Below are 17072 nucleotides of genomic sequence, written 5' to 3' on the forward strand. Positions count from 1 at the left end.
TATTATGTGAGTCCTGTGGATGAAAACAAAAACATCAGTCTCAGCAGCAAAGACCTTTACCTGTGGAACCATTTTAACAGCCCTTTCTTTAAATGTGTGTGTGTGTATTTACATGTATATATGCATGTACATACTGTGCACTGTGTACATGCCTGGTGCCCTGGGATTCCGAAAAGAAGGTATCAGATCTCTCTTCTTGGAACTGGAGTTACAGACACATGTCAGCCAAGCTGTGGTCGCTGGAAATCAAGTCCAGGACCTCTTTGAGATCAGCAAGTGCGTTTAACCACTGAGCCATCTCTCCAGCCTCTTCTATTTCTTCTCAACAGGGCCTTATATATAGCCTAGGCTGGCTTTGAACTATGACCTTGAACTCCTGACCCCCCACCCCTTTACCTTCTAAGTGCTGGGGTTATAGGCACGCACCACTATACCTGTCTTCTGTTCATTTTTCTAACTAGGCATAAAAATATCTACTGCTCCGGGGGAATTTTGTTGCTTTTGTTTCTTGAGACAGGGTCTTTGACATAGCTCAGGCAGGCCTTGAACTCTGGACCTTCCTCCCTCTGTCTCCCAAAGGCCAGTATTGCAAGACTGCATCTCCAGCCTCAGTATCTTACTCAAATTACCATTCATTTCTTTCTTTCTGAGACAGGGTTTTTCTGTGTAGCCCTGGCTGTCCTGGAACTCTGCCCTCCAAGTGCTGGGTTAAAGGTATGCACCATTATTCTCATTGGTGTTCTCAATTCTAAAAACCCCACAGAGCGCTGTCATCAACTCTTTATATCCTACATGGTACCTCACCATATTTATTATTGGTAGTGCAGGTGATTGAACCCTTAAACTTGCAATAAACTTAGACCAGTGCTCACTCACTGGGAGATTCTGGATAAGAACTCTACTGCTGAGCCATGCCTCAACCCCTTCCCTGGGAGACTGTAAGCAAATGCCCTACTGCAGACTTATATCCCGGCCTTCTTACCTGATCCACTAGTGTTCTCAGATGACCAGCAGCTCTCTTTATTCTCTGCCAGCCCTGAATCAGTGTCTACTGGAGTCTGGGTGTTCCAGCTCCCAGAGTAGACTGCAAGATCAGCAGAATACCAGCCTCATGGTCTGGGCATTCTGCATCAGAGCACTGCCAGGACACAGCAGATGCTCAGAAAAAAAGAAAAAAAAATGGAGTGATCAGAGCCTGGGGGATGGCTCAACTGAAGTACAAAGGAGCTGAGTTTGGATTTCAAGCCCCCAAGTGAAAATTCTGTAATCCCAGTGGAAACAGGCGGATCCCAGAGATCAATCTCTGACATACTCATGTGCACACAGACAAACACAGGATACACATGCTAGGGGCACACGTAAGTGTATACACACACACACACACACACACACACACACACACACACACACACAGAGTCACTGGAGGAACTTAAGTAACGTACAACATGATGGAATTCCCACTTACCGGAAACTCTGCCTTTTCCTTGTGACTGTCATGGCAGCTCCCGCTGGCACCTTGGACTCCCACCCACCCAGGGCTGTGTGGGAAAAGGAGCATGTATAATAAATAGACAGAGCGCACCGAGGGAAATAGAAGGAGCCAGCTCTAGGATCATGAGTCTTTTAATATATTATTCTGAAAAGAAAGGAATTTAAAAAAAGTTCCTGACAGCTCTTTTTTTTTTTTTTAATTTAAATAAATACCCCGCTCCTCCCTCCACCCACTTAAGTACTCCGTCTTCCCTGAACACCCCACCCATCCCTGGCTAGACCCTTACCCCAGAACTAAATAAAATGCCTGTTTTACAGCAGACCACACTCACTACCAAATTCTGGGAAAACTATAAATACTGTCACTGTCTGGGCCTCTCTGCCTTTTGACTCTGCCCCGGAAGCAGCCACATCCCTCCGCCCCTTTGGCGGGGCAGGGATGGCAGAGGTCTTTAGGCGCTGGCCTTGGGGAGAGTGCAAATTTAGCCTTGGTTCTCCACCTCCTGCTCAGGAGTAGGTCAGAAGGGCCCAGAATTGCCCTCCAGACTAAAATAAATAGCAAAATAAATACCCTTCCCCACTCCCCCGGCTCTCAATAAAAGAGCGAGTTTCCCTGTTACTCCAGTCAATCTCCTATATGCCCCAACCCCAGCTTCTTCCAAACCCTCCCCTCCTTTCCCCATGGAGATCTCCATCTTGGCCTTCACTTCGAGAGTCTACACACTTAGACCCTTCCTTCCAACATCAAGCAAACCCTCCTCCTCCCCCAAATTGCTTGGGCTGCTGCTGCCACCCCAAGCCCCCACGATGGGCCCAGTAGGAACCCTTTCTCGTACTTCCTCCACCTCTCAAGTCTCAAGGAGGCCTGGGCAGGCTCCTCCCCTCCCAATCCAGGCGTCCCAGCCTCCCTGTATTCCTCAGATGGCAGTGTCCCAGAGGACCGTGTGCTGCCGCCGGCAGGGCGGGGTACCAGATTTGCGGGGTTCAGGGCCCCGCCGCCAGCTGGGGAGGATGGGCATGCTCTCTTGCTTGCAGAGCCCCCGGTCGGGACGGTGGCGTGCCTTGATCTCCTTGCACACGCAGCGTTTACGTTCGATCACCTCTAGGAGTTTGCCGTCTCGCTCCCGGGCCGGCTGGGGCGGCAGGGGCAGGGGCAGCACAGGGTGGGTCTGTGTCAGGAACCCCAGAAAGAGAAAAATATGTGGAACAAGGAGGGTCAAGGACCTTGTGACCAAACCAACGACCTACCTACCTACCGCAGAAGCAAACCCTCTCCCAGGCTGTGGGTGTGTTGGGGACAGGACCTTGGGGCATCCTTTCCCCAGTAAGGCACTTTGTGTTAGACTTGCCTGGCCCTGAGAAAGGAGCCCTTTAAAAAACTGTCTTCGAATAAAACAAAAAGAAACCGATGTGGGCAAGCCCAGGAGTGGGAGAGAGACTGGGTGGGGGTGAAGACTGTAATCAAAATGAATAATATAAGTATGAAAATAATATACATATGAAATTATCAAGAAACATATTTAACTTAAAAGAATAAAAGATCTTATGGTGGTAGGAACGTAGTCAATAGAATAGGTGAGAGAGTGAGCCTAGCGCTCACTAAACCTCGGGTTCAAATGCCCAGCACCTCCTAAATCAGGCTTTAAACCCTCTAACACAAAAATTAGGGCTTGGTGGAGTATGCTTTTAATTCCAGTACATGGGAGGCAGAGGCAGGTAGATTTATACGAAGTGGAGGCTAGCCTGATCTAGATGCATTCCCAGACAGCCAGGGCTATATGACTCTGCTTAAAATCAATCAATCAATCAATAAAGAATGTTTTTTGTTTAAAAAAAAAAAAAAAGAGCAAGTATCAGGGTGTAGTGGCACTCGCCTTTGACCCCAGCACTGGGGAGGCAGAGGCCGGTGATCTCTGAGTTCTAGGTCAGCCTGGTCTACAGCGTGAACTCCAGGGCAGAGTATGTCCTGAAATCCCCTAAAACAACAAAAAACTAAACTAAAAGCTAGTCTTTCCAGACCAGATATGAATTTTTGAAATTTGTTCTAGAAGGGGGTCTTTTTCTAAGTTTCTAAAGGTACCACATAGACAAGTCACTTCCCACACTTGCTGCCACCCAGGACACTGCTTCTGTAAGCATGTAACCAAGTAGCCCATCAGGGACACTGTCCATCTTTCCCCTGCCCTCAGTCCCTGTTTCCCTCAGCCTATGCAGGCCACACTGGTTAGTCTTTCTTCTTTTTGTTCATTTCTCTTTCCTGTCTGTTTACTAATCCCTTAAAAAAGCATCTCATTCATCTTGTGTATGGGAGGATGACACATGTCACAGTTCACGGAAGTCAGAAGATAATTTCTGAGAGTCACGTCTCCCCTTTCACCGTGTAGGTTCCGAGGCTCAAACCCAGGTCGGCAGGCTTGGCGCCAAGAGCCTTGACTCATTAAGCCATTTCGTAGCCCACTTTCTTTTTAAGATTTTTCACTTATTTGTGCCTGTGTCTGCATGAGTATGTGCCATGTGTGTGGACTGAGAGGCCAGAGAGGACATCGGATCCCCTGGAGCTGGACTTACAGGCAGTTGTTGAACTGCCCAATGTTGGCGCTGGGAATTGAACTCAGGTCCTCTGCAAGAGAACATGCTTGTAACTGCTCGGCCATCTCTCTAGCCTCCTTTCTGTCTTTTCAGTACAGAGGAGCACCTTGAACTCCCAATCCCTCTGCTTCTACCTCCCAAGCGGGGATCACAGGCATATGTCCTGGTCTCTTTCTTATCCTACTTATTAATTTCTCAATTTGGTTTTTTTTGTTGTTGTTGTTTGTTTTTTTGTTTGTTTTTTTCGAGACAGGGTTTCTCTGTGTAGCCCTGGCTATCCTGGAACTCACTCTGTAGACTAGGCTGGCCTCGAACTCAGAAATCCGCCTGCCTCTGCCTCCCAAGTGCTGGGATTAAAGGCGTGCGCCACCACTGCCTGGCTCAATTTGGTATTTTGAGACAGGATTTTTTTTTTAAACCTAGCCCAAGCCGGCCTCCAACTCTAGATGAATTCCTTTTAGTCTCAGCCTCCCAGACCATAGAATGACACGAGTAAGTGAGGGTGTCTGTCTTTTCTTTTCATATCCAAGCCTTTTTCTCTATCTGCTCCTCCAAAGAGAAACCGAAGACCAGATCTCACCTGGCTCAGGGCGTCCCTGGGCTGGCTGCAGGGCCGCGGAGTGTGGAGTGCAGCCTGACGGACCCCAGAGGTGGAGGCAGAACGGCCCAGGCGGTACCCTCCTGTAAAATCTAGGCCCAAAAAACAGCGATAAGAAGAGAGACTCATAGATGCCTAGTCCCTCACCTCCCAGAGGAGGCTGTAGGCCAAACTGTTCCCCGCCTCATCAAAGAAGGAAGGAGATGTAGATAAGGTGTTAAGATTAAAGTCTCTAGGCTGGGCATGTAGCTTAGTAGTAGAGCATTCCTTTGCCTAGAATCCCCCAGTGAGGGGCTGGGGGCGTGGCTCAGTGGTAGAGCCCCTGCCTAGAATCCCCCAGGGAGGGGCTGGGGGCGTGGCTCAGTGGTAGAGCACTTTGCAACTTGCCTGTGGGAACTCCTGGGTTCCATTCAAAGTACAAAAGATATTTTTCAAACTATACATGGAGTTGACAAGATGTTAGGCAGGGTAGTCCAAGGTGGACCCTAGAGGATTCCTGACCCACCTAACTCTGTATATAGAGTATGAAGGCAAGGTGTCACCTCCATTCCGGTGGCAGGCTGGGAAAGTCTGGCAAGGAACGGGCAGCGCTGTGCGGCTCCCTCCTCGATCATGGTGGATCCTGGCCAGCAGACCCTCTGCGCCCTGGCTCCTCACAGGAATCCCTGATGCCACAGGGCCCCTGTCCTCATGCTCGACTTTGCCTGGACCTTCTGTACTGCCATTCCAGGCCCGGGCACCATCCTCTTCTGCTGGGACAACAACAACAAAAAAGCTCAGTGTCCGGAGGCGGGAGGGGCCTCCCTATCCTCAGCAAGCACATACAATGCCACATGGGTGGCCCTTCTGCAAATTACAACAGAGATGGGAAAGGCTCCGTCTTTCACTCCCCCCACACACACACACACACACACACACACACACACACACACACACACGACCCAGCCAACCCTGTCACTTTCCACCCATTGTTATTATCCCGGGGCTCAGAATCGTATTTAAGTGCTCATTTATATACTGTGTTCAGAAAAGCCTTTTGAGGCCTTTATCTATACCAGCTTTAGCTTTGAAACCTCTCCAGGACCAGATAGGGTTAGAATGAACATCCTGGAAAACAGGGTACTGACTCTCAATAAAAAGAGAATCCCAAATTCAGATCCCAGGAAGCCGGGGTGGGTGGGGGGGTGGGTGGGGGGGGCTGAGTGTATGGAGTTGGGGGAAGGGCTGGCTGTATGTGAACTAAGCCCATCCTGAGAGCAGACCTGGCAGAGCATTGCGTTGCCTGGCAACGGTAGGGGCCTCCCTCTCCTCTCACTCCTGTCTGGATGGGTTGCCATGGTAATGGCTGGGAGGCAGCTGTGTTTAGCTCCTAGTGTGCACACACTCACAAACACACACCCTTGCAGCCCAAGGAAGGGAGGGGCGGAGGGTGGAGCAGGATGAGTCTGGATTCTCCTCAGCCTGTCCTACCTTTTCCTGAACACAGTCAGAGACATCTCCCCGTTCCACCCATCTGGTCCCCAGCCCCATCTTTCTGGTCTCCCAGAAAACTTTCCAGGTCAGGACAATAGGCCTGTGGATTCTAAATACCCACCTTCAGTATTTACCCCAACCATTATTTTCCCAACATCCCACACCCCGTCTCCATCCCTCACTCACTGTCCACTTCTTTTGCCTTCCGTCCTCCATACAGGACCTTCCTCTGCAGAGCCCAGCCTGCTCCAAATGTGGCACCCATCTCTTCCTCTTCTGGCGTCCCAGCACTGGCGATGACGTGGGCACAGGAGATGCTGGCAAAGGCACCCCCATCAGTCCCTTGCTCTTGCAGCTGGATCTTGACCATGGGGGATGGTGCCCCCATTCCACAGCCCTTATTCAGCACCCCCCCAGCCTTGAGACTGTCATAGGCAGGGGGTCTCTTGAGCCCAGCTGCTGAGGCTGGGTAGGTCCAGAGGGGGGTCAGGGGACCTGCAGTTGGATCCGGAAGGCTGTGGGGGGAGGCCAGGCAGCTGCGGTGGTGGAGGACCCCAGCTGCTGAACCCATAGCCCCGCTATGGGGGCTGGATTTCCCTGGGACAGGGGGCCTCGAACTGGCACACAGCATTCCATGAAGGACTGAGATCTCCTCCGTCTTTGGCTCTCCAACACCCAGGGGTGGACCAGCTGGCAGGACCGAGTGTGTGGTCACTTTTACCGCAGAATACACCATAGTGTATGACACTGCCTTGTCCTTAGGGGGTCCGGGGAGCAAGGCAGCTGGAGCAGGGTGGGCTGCCGGTACCCCTGCTGCCTTAGGGCAGATCATGCTGTGAGAGTTGGGGAGCTCTCGCTCTCCCCGGGTCTGGCCAGAGCCCTGGGGTGGCAACGGTGTTGAGTGACTCCGGGCTCGGCCTGATGGTCCCAGCAATAGCAGGTTGGCAGCAGGAGGCGGAGGCGGCAGGGGAGGCGTCTCCCGCTCTCGTGCAGGCACTTGGGGAGCTGGGGTGGAACCGGCTGGCTCCTTGGAGTGGCAGAGGACCGGTAGCCTTGAGACCCCATCGCCAGGGGCTCGCGAAGCAGACTTGGCTTGAGGGAAGGCCAGAAGTGGAGGCCGGTGCTGAAGAAGGTTGGGAAAGGGTGGGGGTATTTCACAAGGAGTGGTCTTGGTGGGGGTCCCATCCCTCCGGCTTGGAAGGGCTGAAGCTGGACGGCGATGGGGGTGCGGGTGAGGCTGGAGGACATGGGGCTGTTGTGGAGGGGAAGGTGCCATCAATGGAGGAGGCCCATTGGCCCTGCCGTCTCCTGCCTCTTCAGGCAAGGGGTATTTCATCTCTTCATATATAGCCTCACTGTCTTCAGAGTCCGAATCGGCAGCAGCTGGAGGGGTTGGGCCTCCACTTCCAAGAGGAGGTCCTGTCAGGCTGCCTCCACTTCGTCCTCCTCCACGAAATACATCCCCTACCATCTCTATGTACACGGGCTCTTCTTCCTGGGCACCTGAATCCAGGTCTCCAGTTACTCGAGAAGCCCTACTGAGGCGTTGCAGGGGCAGGTTCGCCCCTCGAGGAGATGGGGCTGGGGCACAAGATTCATCGAAGGACACAGACAGCTGGGTATTGGGGCTTCGCCTGGGTTTCTGTGGCGGAACCTTCCGGCTGGACTCACGGCACTCAGGGGTTGGCTTCTGGGAGCCTAAGTAGGGTGGGAAAAAGAAAAAGAAATGGAGTTTATCAAACAGAGTACCTAACAAGTCAGGTAAGTGCTGTACCACTGAGCCACACCCCAGCCCCTCACTGGGGGAAGTCAGGTAAGTGCTGTACCACTGAGCCACACCCCAGCCCCTCACTGGGGGATTCTAGGCAGGGGCTCTACCACTGAGCCACACCCCCAGCCCCTCACTGGGGGATTCTAGGCAGGGGCTCTACCACTGAGCCACATCCCCAGCCCCTCACTGGGGGATTCTAGGCAGGGGCTCTACCACTGAGCCACGCCCCCAGCCCCTCACTGGGGGATTCTAGGCAAGTTTTCTCTACCTTTGAAATATATCCCCAGCTTCTTTTTTCTCCTCTGATTTATATATATATATATATATATATATATATATATATATATATAAAATTTTATATAATATATAAATATATTAAACAAATTAAATATATAATTTTATTTGTTGATTTTATTTATTTATTTATTTATTTATTTATTTATTTTGTCTTTTAAGATAGGGCTTCTAAGCTGCCCAGGGTGGCCTAACTCATTTCATAGTAAAGGGTGAAAATTCCTCTCTGATCCCTTGGCCTAACTGCAAGGACCTATTTGACTATTCATCTTTTTCACAACCTTCCACTTAGAGCCCAGTAAGTTTCTTTTCTATAAGGCAGTCCCCAGTCTTGTCTGTCTGTCTTTCTTTCTTTCTTTCTTTCTTTCTTTCTTTCTTTCTTTCTTTCTTTCTTCTGTCTGTCTTCCTTCCTTCTGTCATTCCTTTCTTTCTTCCTGTTTTGTTTGTTTGAGACAGGGTCTTACCATGTAGCCTTGGCTAGCTTAGAATTGCATATGTAGTTCAGGCTGGCCTTGAACTCACAGAGATCCTCCTGGCTCTACTGGGATTAAAGTTGTGCACCACCATGGCCCAGTTTTTGTTGGTTTGTTTTTTGCTTCTAGGTTAGTTTTTTTGTTTTTTGGTTTTTTTTTTTGTTGTTGTTGTTTGTTTGTTTGTTTGTTTGTTTTTTTGAGACTGGGTCTCACCACATACCATAAGCTATAATCTTACCACTTCTACATCAGCTTCCTATGGCAGTTCCTACCCACCTTTGGGTCCTTTCCTAGCAGCTGTTTTTTTAGGGAGTGTCTCCTGCCCTTGAATGGTTCATCTGAGGTCCATCTAAAAGAAACCCCCCATTCCTTTTGAGAATGGAACCTTCCACTTCCTTGGCTCTTGCCTGAATGAACCCTCCCAGAGCCCCCCCTCCCCAGCCTGGAATGGATCCTGCCGCTGCCAGCTTCCTCTGAAGAGGGATGGGGAACAGGGTGGATGTCTCACCTGCTTTCTTACTTGGCGGTGTCTCTGCCCCTGCCCCTGCCATGCTGAGCTTTGTGCTGGGATGTCTCCGGGGCTTAGCTGGGGGTCTCCGGCCGCTACTGTCCTCCGTGAACCCTCCTCCACCTCCTCCAGGCCCACCGCCTACACTGTCCATGCTGCCCACCGAGTGGCAGGAGAGAGAGCGAGGGGCCATGGCGCTGCGGCACGGGTGTGGGGTGTGTTCCTGGGACGCGGGCATTGTCATGAAACCCATCCTGAGGGACCGTCGAAGCGAGGCAATGTCCCGCACTCGAACCCCAGGCCCTGGGACAGCCCCAGGCCCCACAGGGCCTGTGGGGGCTGCTTCCTTACTGGAGCTAGGGAGAGAAGACAGGATGCAGCAGAGAAGTTAGACAGCCAGCCCCTACCTGGCCATCCTCCATCTCAGGAGGAGGTAGCATTTTCAAACAACTGTGTTTCCCCAGGGAGGATGATAGGAGACTGGGGTAGGGGTATCTGAAGGTCTAAGGTAGGAATGCTTTCAGGCAGAATCTTTGGATTTAATTCAGAAAATCCAGGTAATGGATAGGGATGGAGGACAGCATATGGCGTCAGAAAAGAAAGAAATGGTGTATATATAAGACAGTGTCCCTGATGCCGGCTGACCACCTAACACAGCCTGTTCCATGGAAAGAGATGCAATCCAGGCAACAGCCACCTGACAGACAAACAGACACACCTGCCGCTGTGGCTTCTCCCATATGCTGGCCCACACCTGGCCTCTGGCCGCTCCTCATGCCCAGCTACTGTGTACTATGTCACACCACAGGCCTCTTCTCCCAGAGGCAGGGTGTGATGCCTGAATCATCAGAGCCTCTCTCTCTCTCTCTCTCTCTCTCTCTCTCTCTCTCTCTCTCTGCTGCCCTCTCTCTGTCAGACTCCTCAGCTCACTTCTATTCCCTTTCTCTGTCCCCGAGTTCTCCTCTGGGTGACTGAAGGGGGGTTGGCTGGCAGTGAAGAGGGGAGAAGCCACTGTGGGGTGGGCTCTCATTAAAACCCTGTCTACTAACCCTTTATTAGGGAGAGATCGCTGTAGTGATCGCTCTGATTAATCTAATTAACGCCAAGAATTAAACTCTGCAGTTCCGAGGAGGGATGGAGAGGGGCTGGGAGGTGCTTCTGACTCAGGCTCCAAGAGGCTGTGTTGTCAAACGGGAAAGGAAGAGGAGCCTGGGTTCCTCGGAGGTCAGGAGAAAGGGTTGGTGGAGATGCAAGGCTGAGGGGCATGGGGTCTCCACCTGACTCTTCTGTAATCCTTAGCCTATAAATCCTTTAACTAACACACACACACACACACACACACACACACACACACACACCTGTCATTTTAGTCACTCCCTCCCAACAGGAGACTGGTAGAGGATTACATGAATACTCTTTGAAGTCCCTAAAATGACCCTCTCCCTGGACCCTGTGAGGATGGTGGGGCCTGCCCTTTCCAAGGTCAGGTGACAAGAGAAAGCCAGCAGCCAGTCTCAAAAATAACAGAAAAAGAGAGTCAGGAAGGAGGGACTCTGGCTCTTAGGCATGGGGACAAGCCACTAAGGTTCTCCAAAGCTGGAAGTCATTCCCCCCCAGCTATCCCCTCTCCCAAGAAGCCAGGAACAAGGCTGGGACCAAGCATGTGCATTTGCAGGCATTCTATGCTAAGTAGGAAATCTGGGAAAAGAACTCTCTTTGATGACAAAGCTGATGGAAGGGCTGTGGCCAAGCAAAAGGGGCAGGTCTGGGTGCAACAGGCGGTGGGTGGGACAGTGGAGGGGCCAGCCTTACCTCCTTTTGGCCTCCTCTTCTTTGTGCTGTCTCCACTCCAGCTTGGTTTTTCGGTAGAGTAGGTTCATGTCGTGGGGCAAGAGGTGGGGGCTGAGGGGTCCTGTTTAATGCCACCAGGCCCGGGGGGCGGCCCTCCCTGGGTCCCGGATCCACTTGATGAAGGGAACGGGTAGAGAGAAAAAGGAAGACATGGATGTGGAGGGAGGAATGAAAGAGAAAAAAGAGCAGAGACACGATTTGGGTCTTCAGAAGAGAACACAGGCATAGAATATCCAGTATAGCTTAGGGGACCCCTCCCAGACAGACAGCCATAGAAGTGTGTGTGTGTCCAGAATCACACACCCTGACAAAGGTGTTTGGAACCACAGACACCGAGGGATCAGGATGACATAGATTCTGATTCTGTGTAAATATATCCCGAACCACCACAGACAGACAGACCTCACAAGCAAACAGCAACTCTGCAGGGACACAGCACATTTAGACACACCACAGGCCACAGACTTACACCTACAAATAGGGACAGACATAAAGGGGCACAGGTAAACACGAACCCAGGAACAACAAACACACAGACATAAACACCCACAGACACACCCACCGATACACACAGACCTCTAGCACACAAATGTGCTACAGAATTGGCCACACCTACAGACAAGTTGTGCCCAGGGCCTACTTGCGTATATCGCACCCAGCTTGGGGTTGGGGGGGGGGAGCAGTTAGGCTTGCTACCCTCTTTTGGGGCCTGAGGCTCAGTGGGGGGTTCATCAGGACAGGGTGGGGATGCTGAAAGGATGGTGATACTGAGTTGGGCAACTGAAATCCCACCCATCCATCTACCTTCACTCTCTGGAGTCCCCGCTTTTCCAATCCTGGGCCTGGGCCTCCGTCCACCTCTATTCGAGCTCCCTGGTCCCTCAGCAATGGTTTCTGCCTCCCTCCTTTTGCTGATAGCCCAAATCAATCTACCTTCTGTCTGCTCCAGGATTTGGGAGAACCCCGGCTTCCCCCTAGTAGTCCCGCCCCTGAATCCCACCCTGGCGGGGGCGGGGGTCTCCAGCCTGGCCCCATAGCAACCTTCTGGGCTGCGGCCTCCATACCTGCGCTTTGCGTCCCTTCCCCCAGACACACTCTCTCCCTTTCGCCTTCAGCTTCACGTCTCCTCCCTGGAGCCCCTCCTCACAGTTGTCCTCCTCCTTCCCCAGTTTGTTCCAAACCTGGCCTGCTTCATCCCCCCCCCCCCTTTTCCATCCAAGGGCCCCAGGTTCCCGGGGCACCCCCTCCTCTTCCCCTTGTCCTGCTACCCTGGGTGTCTCCGCCTCTCGCCCCGCCAATCCTCCCTACCCCTAGTCCCCCCATCACCACCTCCCCGCAGGAAGCCTCCCCAGTTTCTACATCACCGTACCTGGCCTGCCGGGCGCCGGCCCCCCCATGCCGGGCTCCGCCCGGAGCAGGAGGAGGGAGGAGGAGAGACAGAGAGAGACCGGGGGAGCCGAACTGGGCCCTGCCGCAGAGACAGCCCCGCCTCCGGGTCCGCCCCCAGACCCGCCCCCGGCCCCAAACCCACCCTTCCACACCCTCCAAGGGCAGAGCGGGAACGGCGGTGCGGCGCTGCACCAGGAGGTTGGGGTGGCGGGCGCAGGGACTGCGGAGAGCACAGGGGATCTTGAGAGGAAGGTCTTGGGGTGTGGGAGTCCCTCTCCCCAGCTTTCGGGCGTCTGGTCTTCGCCGACCCGCGCCCCCTACTCAGCCGTGCTGTGCTGGGTTGGGTCTCCCAAGCCCTAAGCGGAGCGGAGCGGGGTGCTCAGCGGCGCCCCCCAGCGGGAGCCTGGAGGTCGCACCCCACCCGCGAACCCCGTGCGCCTTAGTGCTCCCGGGTGGGAGGCTGCGGCTGCGGGCCCTGGGTGCTGCCAAGCCGTGAGGCGGGCAGAGGGACCTCTGCCCAAGTCGCCTGCCGGGAGGTCAGCGCGTCTGCTCAGTAGGGGGCGTGCTCCCTTGGCCCAGTCCCGGCCGTGCCCCCACCCCGCCACCCCGCCCTAGGTTGGCTTGGTGCTGGGCCTCCTCCCCTTGCAGCCTCCCAGGCGCCCGGACCTTGTTCCACCGTGTGGGGCTCAAAGTCTTCCGCACGTCCGCCCCCGCGGTCCAAGTCATCCCTTACTAACCTTTGACTCCGTGGGCGCCGCCCGCCAGGATCTGAGCGCACCAGGTTGGCCCGTACGGGAGACCACCAGGGGCACTACCTGGGAGTGGTTAGGGATGTGCCCCCACCTCTCCCCTCCTTTGACCTTTTCTCATCAGCCCTCTGACAAATTCCTTGCTTGGATTAGCTTCGACACATAGCTTTGTGGTTGGGTAAATTAGCATCGAGAAGACCTCGGCTGTATCCTTTCAAGGACTGGGGGGAAAAAAAAAAAAGGATCCCTGCAAAATATGCACATCCTAATCCCTGGTACCTGTGAATGCTTTTTCAATGCGGCAAAATCTTTGGAGGTGTTCTGTGTGGCCTCAGGCAAATCTCACTGCGGGTCTGAGCCTTGTCTGGTTTCATATTTAACTGGAGGCTTGGCGCGCTGTGGCACACACCTGTGATCCCAGCATTCCTCAGGTGGAATCAAGAGGCTCTTCAGTTCAAGTTCATCCTCAGCTACACGGGTTCTAGGCCCACATGGCCTACGAGAGACTATAAATAAAGAACTTGGGATGGAAGAGAGTTGGAAGCACTTTGTAAATCAACAGCCCTATATAGGGATCCAGTCTGGAGGAGTAAGCTCATTTCCTGGACTGCAGGACCTGGCTACTACAGCCTTTCTTTACTATGGCTGAAACAAGAAGACAAGCAAGAATGTGGCTATTTGTTTGTTTGTTTATTTATTTATTTATTTATTTATTTTCAGACAAGGTTTCTCTGTGTAGCCCTGGCTGTCCTAGAACTCAGTTTGTAGAGAAGGCTGATCTGGAACTCACAGTGATCCACCTGCCTCTGCCTCCTGAGTGCTGCTGGACTTAAAGGTGTGTGCCACCACATCTGGCCTGAGTGTGGATGGATTTTAATATAAAGATAAAGAAAAGTAGACAAGGGGGGGTAGGAATTGCTTTTGTTTGATTTCTGTTTTTCAGTACAGGGTCTCTGGGTAGCCTAGGCTGTCCTAGGACACACTCTGTAGACCAGGCTAGCCTAGAACTCAGAGATCCTCCTGCCTCTGCCATCAGGAGTGCTGGGATTAAAGGCGTGTAGCACCCATCCACATTTCTCTGTCCCACTGTGTCTCTGTCTCCCTCTCCCTCTCCTTCTCCGTGTGTGTGTGTGTGTGTGTGTGTGTGTGTGTGTCTCGACATTTGCCTAACCTTAAAATATGGTCAGAGGGACTAAGGACACACTCAGCAGTTAAGAGCACTTACGACTTTTGCAGAAGACTAGAGTCAGCTCCCAGCTCCCAGCCCACACTGAGTGGCTCACAACTCCCTGTGATTCAAGCTTCAGAAGATCAGATGCCTAGCCTCAGACACCTGCAGCACATGGACACAGTCGTACACACATACATACACATAGTAAAAATAAGCTGTAGGACGGGCACGGTGGGGCATCCCTTAATCAGCACGTGGGAGGCAGAGGCAGGTAGATCTCTGAGTTCAAAGCCAGTCTGGTCTGCAGCTCAACAATAGAGCATTTAGCTAACATGCCTGGGTTCACTCACTAGCACCAACACTACCACAACAATAAAGTGATGAGAAATTTCCATGAATGTCAGGTGTGGTGGCTATGTTTGTGGTTCTTGGACTCAGATGTAGTGGAAGAAGGACCAGAAGGAGCACTTTTTTTAACTTGGCTACTGGCTTGGGCTATTAAGACCTTATCTGAAAAAGACTTATGTGAGCTAAAGCAAGGAGTCTAGATATTCCCATAGAAGTCTGAATTTTGTCTTAGAAAGATAACGGAACACCTCTCAGCCTCAGTTTCCTTCATTGAATATCTGCATTCATAGCAATTCATACCATCTTTCTTCCATATGAGATAAGGTGAAGGCTTAAAAAAAAATTTTTTTTTGGCAGAATCTTATGTAGCCCAGGCTAGCCTCTTATTTACCATGTCCCAAGAATAACCCCTACAGGTAGTTTACTGATGCTGGAGATAGAATCCAGGGCTTTATATATGAGGCGCCTAAGAACTCTACTAAACTGTATCCCCATTCCAACGGAGGAGTCTTTCTTCCCTTTTTTTCTCTCCTGTCTGTCTGTCGCTGTTGAAACAGGATCTCATGTAGCTGAGGCTGGCCTTGAACTCTTCAGCCTCCTGCTTCTATGCCACCGCCCAAGATCTGGGATTATAGGTGTGAACATGCACTGCCACAGCCAGCTAGGACCTTTTAAATATACCTAAGAGCCGTTCTGTTTGAGGAAAATTAATTAGAGCCTATCTCCTTCCAAACCCATGGATGACAACAGACGCTGCCTTCAGATCCTGCTTTGGCTGGAAGACTCTTGCCCAGAATGCCAGTTATGGGTGCCAAGAAAGAAAAATGGCAGTTTGGGAGTTTGCTTTTTTTCTTGCCAGTTGCAGAGTAGACCCTTTCTGTGTGTGAGGATTCTCTTTCACAATGATGAACGGCTAGGATGGCACAGGTGGGAAAGGGTTGGAGATGAGAAAGAGTCTATGCCTGTAGCCAGATGGGACTAGTTCTCAGGTGCACCTATGGGGTAGTCGGGTGGACATAGGTGTGTGTCCAATCACTGTGGGGAAACAGAGGGTGGCAAGTTCATCTTCCAATCTACCTAAAGTGTTTATATGAGGGACAGAGAAGGCCAAAGATGAGAAGGTAACAATGCCTGTTCTGGGCTGAGGAGTGGCTCAGCAGGTAAAAGTCCTCGCTACTCAAGCTTGAGGATCTGAGTTCAAATCTTCAGCAGCCACTTGAGAAGCCAGGCATAGCCACGTGTGCCTGTATAGCCTCAGTGCTGTGCAGAATAGACGTAGAATTGTTGGGGCTTGCTGGATGCCTGCCAAGCTATGCATTCAATGAGAGACCCTGAGTAGGACACCCAGTGTGGTCCTTTAGCTAACAAACACACACAGGTGTGTGCAATCGCTCATGCGTGTGCACACATGCCACACACATGTCTGTCCCACCACCAACAGCCTTCTTGGATAGTCTGCTTCTCCAATTTTTCCTCTTAAAAGAGGGAAACACCGTATCAGAGATTTGATTTCAAATACAGGAACAGGATAGACAGGATGGCTCAGTGGGTAAAGGGCCTTACCACCAAACCAGATGGCTGGCACTATTCCATCCTGGGACCCACATAATTGACCTCCAAGTTGACCTCCAGATCTACACACACACACACACACACACACACACACACACACACACACACAAGAGAGAGAGAGAGAGAGAGAGAGAGAGAGAGAGAGAGAGAGAGAGAGAGAGAGTTCAAATATTGCAGCAAAACTTGAGAAAACGTATCAGGGGATGAAACACGATTGGGTAGAGCTGGTAATTGTTACAAGTCCGTGATGGCGCGCGTGGGCGTTCATTATCCTATTTCCTCTACTTTGGGGCATGTTTGAAAATTTTCATAACCGCTCGCTTTTGAAAACAGAGTGGGGAAGGGGAGTTCTCGTGAATTTACGGTGAAAACCAGAGACAAATCACAGCCAGTGGGTCACATTTACTAGGTATTTAGGGATAGCCAGGTACCCAGATCATGTCTGGCACGTTCCTTGAGACTCTTTTGGAGAGCCTGCAGCCCAATGGCAGCAAAAGTCTACAAGTAAGGGAATCCCTGGCCTCCCGCAGGCTCCTCCTCTTTTTCTCCGCCCTCCATGCCCGCTCCTCCCTCCGAGGAAGAGTTGTCTGGAACCTGGCAGGTGTAGGGTTAAAGCAGCCAGTTTGGGGCCGCGGCAGCAGCAGCAGCAGCAACAGCAGCAGCAGTAGCAATAGCAGCAACTGTAGGCTGCGGCTGCGGCTGCGGCTGTGGCAGGCCTGGCTCCGGGCCAGCTGGCAGGGAGCCTCAGGAGGGAGGAGGGAGGAGGGAGGAGGGAGGAGGGAGGAGGGAGGAGGA

The 17072-nt window shown here is 52.1% G+C and overlaps 1 protein-coding gene across 5 annotated transcripts; it reads right to left on the reverse strand.

The window, feature by feature from the left end:
- Positions 1-1615: 1615 nt before the first annotated feature.
- On the reverse strand, positions 1616-12595 carry Nyap1 (neuronal tyrosine phosphorylated phosphoinositide-3-kinase adaptor 1). 5 transcript variants are annotated; one of them, XM_076923342.1, is made up of 7 exons: positions 12580-12595; positions 11010-11161; positions 9198-9553; positions 6338-7849; positions 5221-5427; positions 4661-4770; positions 1616-2660 (listed from the first exon to the last, which is right to left on the reverse strand). In XM_076923342.1, exons 2-7 carry the CDS (start codon positions 11075-11077, stop codon positions 2409-2411), a joined length of 2505 nt encoding a protein of 834 aa, XP_076779457.1. In that variant the 5' UTR covers positions 11078-11161; positions 12580-12595; the 3' UTR covers positions 1616-2408. The 5 variants fall into 5 exon arrangements, with proteins under 5 accessions (XP_076779457.1, XP_076779453.1, XP_076779455.1 ...); XM_076923338.1 differs by lacking the exon at positions 12580-12595 and adding an exon at positions 12418-12547; XM_076923340.1 differs by lacking the exon at positions 12580-12595 and adding an exon at positions 12113-12229.
- Positions 12596-17072: the final 4477 nt, after the last annotated feature.

The sequence above is a fragment of the Arvicanthis niloticus genome, chromosome 24 (assembly GCF_011762505.2).
Source record: "Arvicanthis niloticus isolate mArvNil1 chromosome 24, mArvNil1.pat.X, whole genome shotgun sequence".
In the NCBI taxonomy this organism is placed as follows: Eukaryota; Metazoa; Chordata; class Mammalia; order Rodentia; family Muridae; genus Arvicanthis; species Arvicanthis niloticus.

What these genes read in the sequence shown, in the direction of transcription:
- Nyap1 (XM_076923342.1), bottom strand. Translation starts at nt 11,077, where the DNA reads ATGAACCTACTCTACCGAAAAACCAAGCTGGAGTGGAGACAGCACAAA. An exon ending in GAAGAGGAGGCCAAAAGGAG is followed by an intron (nt 9,554 to 11,009) that starts GTAAGGCTGGCC and finishes TTCTCTCCCTAG; the next exon opens with CTCCAGTAAGGAAGCAGCCC. An exon ending in GAAGGCAAAAGAAGTGGACA is followed by an intron (nt 5,428 to 6,337) that starts GTGAGTGAGGGA and finishes TTGTCCCAGCAG; the next exon opens with AAGAGGATGGTGCCCGGGCC.